Below are 8,617 nucleotides of genomic sequence, written 5' to 3' on the forward strand. Positions count from 1 at the left end.
CACAGTACCTCAATTTGCCCCTCTTCTGATCCCATCTTGACTATGGAAGACGTGTATTGCTTCTTAACATAGAGGGCAACACCCCCCCATTTCCCCACTCTCTCTCATCTGTACAGCCTATAGCCCTCAGTGTCTACTGCCCAATCGTGGGTAGGGTCCCACCAGGTTTCAATTATTCCATCCAGGTTGAAGTCTTTGTTTGCAAGCAGGAGTGTGAGTTCCTCCTGCTTGTTCCTTCTGCTTGTTCCCCATGCTCAGTTAAGAATTTGCTTGCTGGTTTGGGATCATTTGTCAAGGCTAGAAAAAAGAGTGAGCATTGAACAAGAGCTTTTGCCCTTTTAGCCTGTGGTAGTTACAGTCTACACAGTCAGCTACAGCAAGCAATCAAGTATTTTCTCTTTACTTTAAAAAGAATGTGAAATGGTTGGATGAGGCTGGTGGAAGACTGGTGATGCATGATGACTAATCACTAATAAAGCATCTTATAGGCGTTCCCCATGTGAGAGGGGCATGGTTCCCAGAGGATGAGACTATTATTATCTCTTCAATGATGAGCTCTGCATTAATCATGAGACAGGGATATACTTTGTGTGCCCCCCCCACCTTTTTCAAAATCAATTAAAACAAACATTTGGATGGAAAAGAAGCAGATGGTCCCAAAACATCCAAATTCTCAGTCTAGTAATTTTCCCTGTCATTCACAGGAGATAACAATAATATCTTCCATATGGAAAGAGTATGTGTGTGTGTACATAAGCATATCCATATGTCTGTCTAGTTGTCTCCTGTCCCCCCCACCCTTCCATGAACTTCATCTAAGGATCCCATATTTGAGACATACAAAACTTTGCCCTTGGCTCTTGACCCTTATATTTAATTTAGTACTTGGTGTGAAGCCAAAGTACCTCTATTGAATTAATTGTCTTTGTATTCGTGTTCTTTAAAATTGAATTTGGTCTGCCTGCTGTAGCTACACATTTATTTTTTCTTTTAAGTCAGAAATGAAGAAATAACCAGTTACGGTCCTTAATGACATCATTGAAATAACATTTTGTATTGGAAGTGGCTTAAGAGAAATAGAGTTATGCTAGGAATAAATGTGCATACTCTGTTTACAAGTTGGTAGAGCCATTGTAGGTTTTAGAAAGCCAACAGCTACCACATTGAGAATTCTGGTAGTGTTGCTCATCTTGGATGGTTCTTGCTTGTGCATTAAAGGCCCTCACAAGGTCCACCCTTGCTTAAATCAGTTGAACCTTATTTTGAAGGGTTAAGCAGAACTTTATTGGTATACTGGGTTGAATTTCACCCCTTGGGTAGAGTACAGGAGTGGCATCCTGCTACCACAGATACCCTGGGGACTGCAGCTCTGGGGCATGGCTATCCAAACACCTGGCAAAAGGAGTTTCTATTGGGTACAATCTCCCCATGTTTGTTCGGGGTAAAATGGGGTAAACCCTACTGTAAACTGGAAAATGGAATGCACCTAGGCTAATTACTGAGTCCTCCCTGCTGCTTCTAAAGCAATCACACATGTACCTTGACTTGCAATTCCAGATGTGAGCCTTCAGAAACTGTGGGACATTCATAAATTGGTCAACACACCCAACGTTGCAGCTGTCACTCATCCCTACTAAAGGTAAATGTATATATAATAGAAAATGCTATATAATTTCAAATGTCTCTATGACTTCCCTGAGCAGCACTGTGCTGGTACTTGCAAATGTATTACAGCTGCTCATTGAATATACCACAACTGCTCATAGAATATAAATCCACTAATTGTAGATCTAAAGGATCCCACAAAGTATTCTTTCAAGAATGGAATTAAGACTGGACATATTCTGAAAACTAATGATTAGCCCTGAGAGAAGGAGGAACCATTGACTAAGTCTTCTAGACATACCCTACTGCTTTCTATAGCTATATTTAGTGCTATAATAAGTGTTTTAGAAATTCTTATTAACTAGCAGGGAAGACCTGTTTTGTATTTTTTAACTTGTCTGGCCAGATAGATCAGATGAAAAATAAAGCATCAGTGGCAAAGACAATTTGCATCTTTTGACTGGACATATTTCCATTTATTTCTGCCTATAGTTCATTTTCAAAGGCAGCATTTGGCCAACCGAATATACTTACTTCCCCGATTGAGAATCATAAAAAAGACAGCTTTTTCTTTAAGGTGGTATAAATTGAATGTCTCAGACCGTTAGGTGGGATGATCAAAATTTTAGTACATTTGTATATATTCAAGCCACAACATTTTGAAAAATGTGCAATATGTATTGAATTGATTTTAGACAAATAGAATTTGGAATATTTAGGATGGTCAAAGTAATTTCAATAATGAAATATTAAAGTGTACTAAACAACTGGGAGGGATACAAATGTATTTTCAGATGTTTAGTGATGTTCTTAATGGAATAACCTATCTTTATATGGAAACCAACTTTTACCTAATATTATGTGCAATAAATAGAATCTCTCTTCTTGGAAACTTTCAAAAACAGGTTAGATGGAGCCTTGGCTGAGGTGGTTTACTTAGGGCTGGTCCTGCCTTGAGCAGGGTGTTGAAGTAGATGACCTGGGGAGGTCCATTCAGCCCTACTTTTTATTAACTGATTTGGGCCTCTGTATATTTTTATACTGCACAGAAATCCATTCCTTCCTTTTTTGTGTCCTTGTGACCAGGTATTTAGCAGAATTTACAGATTTGTATACAAAATATGCTTGATCTATTTGATCTATGCATTCAGTAATTGATGAATGAAAACCTGTGATCCTAAGCATGCTTGTGGCTTTTTTCTCCCATTCAACTCTACCTCCTTGGGGAGGTTCTGGCTGCAAATAACAAGAACTAGATGGATGAGAACTAACATGAGAGTAGGAGATTCCTTCTTGTGCAGATCACACAGGAAGAATAAAAGTGGAGTACTTGCTAAAAGGAGAGCAAATGCATACTTCAGGATAGAGCTGCAAGTGAACTGGAATTTCTGTCATGTGAAAAATTCACGTCTTAATATCCTTAATTCTGAATTGGCAAAGGACATTGAAAATATGAAATTTCCCATAGACTGGATTTTCAAAAAACTGATATCTTTGAGAAACACAAAAAGGGAATTTTAAATAATTCTAGGCCAGTCAGCTGAACAGTCAATGAGCCAGATAGCTGCTGGAAAACAGCGAGGTAGGCAAGCTGGCTAGATAATTAGCCTGGTTTCTGCAGAACATTCCAAAGGAATCCATACGTTCTCCTGCAATGTGTTTCCATTAAATTAGTGTTTTCCAATGAAAAATTCTTTGATTGAGCTTGGGCTTGGGCAATCTTTGAACTTTATTTTTTGACCTTCAGGGACTATAATTCCCACTCTCTCTTAAGCCTTTTTTGTTTTAAAATGGTACAGAATTTGATCCTTGGCAATTATGGTGTTGTCAGTTGTGTCCAAGCTCTGCTTTCATTAACTATTTTTGAATAAAATACATAAAAAGAGCCAAATGTGTACAATGCATATCCCCGAGCCCTCCCAAATTCTGCCCCATGCTCTGCAAGTATGGGAGGGTCATCCCATGGCACGACTGTGTGACTCTGATGGAACTTGGATAGAATTTTACAAGAGGATGAGGTGGGTCCAAATTTAATTTTCTTCAAGGTACTGGTAGCAGTACTTATATCTATTATGGTAGTCCCCAAAGACTCCAGTTAGGGCCAGGGCCCATTGAATTCAATGTTGTACAGGCATAGAAGAGGCAATCCTTGCCCTGAAGGGCTTGCAGTTTAAGGACTGTTTTCACAATGTGCCACAGAACTCCATTATGCAGTATTGTACAGTGGCCCAACTGCTTAAAGAAAGGCAAAGCATAGACAGGACCAGGACCACTGCTATGCAAATTCTGTACGCCATTTACTGCAACACTGATAAGATGAAAGGACTGAGGATGCATTTCCTGCTTTCCTTAAAGCGAGCCAGCATGCTGGCAGTGACTGTGCTACCAAACCAATACTTCCATTTGAATCCCCTTCATAAGTCTCCTCATCTTCTCCTGGAGACCTCCCACACCCACTACCCTCTCACAGCCTAACTCCTCGTACTGAGAACTAACATTGTTCTCTAAATAGCAAGGCTTCTATGTTTCATTTTGAGTAGTAAGGTGTGCAATGTTAGTATTACTGTGCAATACTGAAGTATATTATTGTCAGTATTTCACAGTGGAATTCTAGGAAACCTAGAAAACAACTGGTAGAACTTAAAAAACATGCAATGATATGGCGCATATCCCTAGATTTTTTTTTTAAATTCCTAAACTATATTTTAATTAAGTACATGCTCTGAAACCTAGTTTTCTCACTGGATTTTGCATAATGTTTCTTTATTTTGTAGTAGATACAATCCGACCTAGTTGTAAATGGGTACCTGCTCATTTGGGCTGGGGAGTCAAAGGCAACCAGACATGATGCCAAACATATTGCTCTTCTATGTGCAGTTGGCTAGAGAAAACGCAGGACTGTCACCTCAGTAGTTGGATGAGCTTCAAGACTAGAGCAGGTGGACTTTTACTACCGCTCCCCTTTTTGATAATTCTATTCACGTATGGTGCTGAAATTGGGCATATTTGGGGATTTTTTGGGCCTAATTGGTAATTATCCCATCCCCCTGGATAACATGCACCAAAATTCTACGTCCTTAATATATACATTCTGTTTTATCTTTCTTACAACTAACTTCTCTCTTGGTCTCAATGATGAGGCAATTCCAACAGTACATAAAGCTTAGAAATGTTGCAATTTATCGCATAATCTTTATGCATAAGCTTGCAAATAATCTTATAGCATGAACATGGATACCTATTAGGTTCCTTTGGGATATAAACCATTAAAGAAAGCAGTATAACAGCAGCAAATACACCAGCTGTATATGTCTTTAGGCACAGATGGCAGACAGACAAATAGACATATTGGTACCACCGTACACTACGTGCTTACCAGATTGAGGACTGTCAAATATTTCCATTGCGCACCATAAAGGAACACTTCAGATGGCTGGTCTTCTGCTCTTATGAGCAAGATTGAGTAGCTTAAAAACATATACCAAAGCAAAGCAAAGCAGTGGTACACAGCAAGAGTAGATGTTTTCATGGTTCAGCTGAGAACAAGTGAGATTCAGACCCTAAAAACAGTTTCTCTTTTGCTGTTCAGTAGCCATGCATAGGAATGAAGTAGAGTTGCAATCAGAGGAAAGTTAGTGCACTTTATTCACATTAAGTGACTATTGCAACACTGGGTGGACTTTGCTTCTTTTTCTTCTTTTTTTTGTCTCTTTATAAGCTTGGGGGAGAGCAGGAAATAGGCTTATTCCCTTTCTTAAATGTCTTGCTCAAGATTATTGAAGATTAGTTGCAGTTACGTAAATTTTTGGTGGGTTTGCAAACAGCAAGGAAGCTGTTACAGACTTTATACAGCTGAATGTCGTGCCTTGTTTGGACAGTTTTTAAAAGTACAAAAAAAAGATTGTCTTTCTCCTACATATTGCTTTTGCCATGACCATAAACCTGTTTTGGAGATCTTTGCACAAAGAAGAATAATGGGATAATAATGGATTTTAAGGGGGAGAGAAACAGTTTTGTTAATATGCTACAAGTGGGATGAAAAATGATGAATTGGTATGTGAATATTACAGTATTTTTTCAAACCAAAGAACCCTAGGCCCTGACAGTTCAGTAGAAAAAAGTGTTCCTTAAGTAAGTTTAGTCAGTCCACATTACTTGAAACTATAGCTAGGTGGTCACAACAGGTCAGACAAAGCTCAAGCCATTTAAAATGTTTGTGATAGGAAGGGGCAAAAGCTGTAGGTAACATAACATGAGCAATGTCTTAATTGAGATTCTTGTTAGATGCTGCTTTATTTAATCATGTTCACCTTCAGATAATGACTCTTGTTGTCTGACATTACAGCATGGGAAACACTGAGGTGAGGAGGCAAGGAAAAGATGACACAGAAAATGGGGGAGTGGGTTAAAATATCCAATTAAAATTGTGTTTGAAAAAAATTCTCATGAAAATTGCTTTTCTCTCAACCTCCCGCTATTTCTGAGCAACTGTAACTGCTACTAGAAAAAAACATACAGAGCCTTTAAGTAAATCTGTGTGTGTGTACGCCACTACTTAAGTCAAGGCTCCCGCCCATGTTTGGCTGGGGGGGACCTCATCTTGGATTTAAGTAAATTGTGTGTATGTGTGTGTGAGAGAGAGAATGTGCACAAAGGTAAGTTAAAAATCACTTGCTTGTCCTACAAGTATTTGCTTGCCCAACAGATACTCAGCCTGCCACTTTAGCTTTTGTAGTGCAAAGGTTTAAGACCTTTAGCAAGTTCCTTGTACATTTTTTTTTAACATACATTTTTTTTTCAAGAGGAGACTGAACAGTCACCTCGCTGGGGTCACTTGACCCCAGTTGTCTTCCTGCCCAGAGCTGGGGGGGTGGACCCGATGATATGCGAGGTCCCTTCCAGCCCCTAACGATCTATGAATCTATGGTTTGGTCACTGTCTTACTTGGCCCGGTCACCTGTAATTACCTATCTGAATGCTTGTACTACAGACAAGGCATTGGGGTGGTGACCTTCTGCTAACATGCATCCCAGCTACCGCCACCATTGGCAATCTCAATAGAGACTGAATACCTTCTGATTAGTAGAGGCAGTCCCTTTGGAATAGGGTAGATTCGCTACTGAGCAGGCTCTACTAAGTGAACACTCCTTTTTGTCTTTGTCTTTTGGTCTCCAGGGATCCTTCTACAATCTGCTACTTATTCTGATGTGGGCCTGAAGGCTCAGCATAGCATGACTTCATATGAAATCAGAGAGCAATTTGTCTCTTTAAGAAATAGCCTGGCACCAGAATGCTTCCTAGTCATCTGTTGCCCTGACTTCTCTCCTAATTTAGACTATCCATATCCAGAGTCCCCAGACATTCTTGCAATCAATTCAGATCAGCTATTTCTCTCTCTCAGAAAAAGCCATGCTTCACATTACATTCTACTAAAATTTTCTAAGAGGCTTTCTTAGGATTCCCTGATGTCAGAAGACAGGACTCTTTTGCAGGAAAAAAGACTAGAATTTCTTGTTTTTGGATGCTCTTTGTTACTTGCAGTACTCTTTAGAAGCCCAATTGATAATGTTTTATTTGCCTGCTTTTCCGTGTTTCCCTTTGCCTGACTTTTTTTTGGCTCTCAGGGCAAAACTATTAGAAACTCTTCCCTCTGTTGTATCTTTTTCAAGCTTGTCACCATGAAAGAGAACAAGAATAAGAATTAAAATATGGCATGGAAAGATATTTATTATTGATTTATTTATGGGATGGCAGGAATATAGGACTCCATGTGCCATAAAATGTACCATAAAATGCATTTGTCCACATAGGAATTTGTTACAACCTAACTTTAAAATGGAATGGCATACGCTTCTGCTGCTTGAATTTATGCAAATACATGTAAATGCGTGCAAATTTGAACAGTATTTTTTTTTCTTCTGTGTGAGAGGATCTTGGCTAGTATGGCTAAGACTTCCAACAAGGGTGTCAAATATGGTGACAATTATGTGATGTGGACACCTGTCTCATAGACTGAGACCATCTGTTTGTTTTACTATGTGCAAAAAGCAAAATATACATTTTTTTTCTCTAGTGAAAAGGTGAAGTTTAGATGAAGGCAAATAACAAAGAAAAAAGATAAGCCAATCTAGAAGTCTTTCGTAGAGTCTTCTGCCACTACCGTTGGGTGCTGAAGCTCAAACCTGGCATGGTATGCTTGCAGCGTAGACATACCCAGATAGGAAGGGTGTTGTTTCATACATGCTTTGTTCTGGTGCAATTGGCTATCCAAGTTTCAGAGTGATAGAAATTGGGATAAACATTTTTAGAGATGAGGGAGATTGAGTCTGTTCATGAAGTTAAACATAACAAAAAAACCCAAACTTCCCAGTGAGACTTACCCGTGAGTGCTTTGTTCTTGTTTTATCTTCTCTTATGGTGTCCTGTTTTCTACTAGTCTAGAAATTTTACTAATTTGGGCTAGAAACTTAACCCAATTATTAATTTGGTAAATTAATGTTTAAATAAACCTGAAAATTGCTGATAACCATGTCTCCAGGAGCTGGAACACCAAGTATCCTGGGACTTCTTATGAAGTTGTAAGAATTGATGGCTGTCAAGGCTGTGACCAGGACATAAGCAGTCAGGGCTTGACGCTAAAGGGTAGCAACCCAGAGGACCAGGAACAGATAAGATGAGGAAAGCAAAGGGCCCATGTAATTGTGGGAATCAGAAGCAGAGGGGTCAGGGTGCTGAGATCTGCAAGGGACCAGGACATAGACAGTCATCCTGGATAGAACCAGATGCTAACGGGGCATGAGACCGGGAGGCAGGGATCCAGGCTGGAGTCACTAGCTAGGGGTTCCACAACCAGCAACTATAACCAGGGCTGGATCCAGGATTTCCCAAAGGTGGGTGCAGGACCAGTACCCCACACTGCAGGGATATCTACACGCCCCTGCTCCTAGCCTCCTTCCCACACTGATGCTGATGTGCAGAAGCCTTCAGAGACTTTTTTTTTTTTTTTTTTTTT

The 8,617-nt window shown here is 39.6% G+C and overlaps 1 protein-coding gene across 1 annotated transcript in view; it reads right to left on the minus strand.

The window, feature by feature from the left end:
• Window positions 1–5,183, minus strand: part of ADTRP (androgen dependent TFPI regulating protein) — a 72,267-nt gene extending 67,084 nt beyond the window's left edge. Inside the window, exon 1 of the mRNA XM_019522631.1 lies at window positions 4,982–5,183. Within this exon, the coding sequence (XP_019378176.1) occupies window positions 4,982–5,134 (153 nt within the window). The 5' untranslated portion in view covers window positions 5,135–5,183. The remainder of the gene's footprint in view (window positions 1–4,981) is intronic.
• Window positions 5,184–8,617: the final 3,434 nt, after the last annotated feature.

The sequence above is a fragment of the Gavialis gangeticus genome, unplaced genomic scaffold, assembly GCF_001723915.1.
Source record: "Gavialis gangeticus isolate Ggan-Ray unplaced genomic scaffold, GavGan_comp1, whole genome shotgun sequence".
Classification (NCBI taxonomy): Eukaryota; Metazoa; Chordata; order Crocodylia; family Gavialidae; genus Gavialis; species Gavialis gangeticus.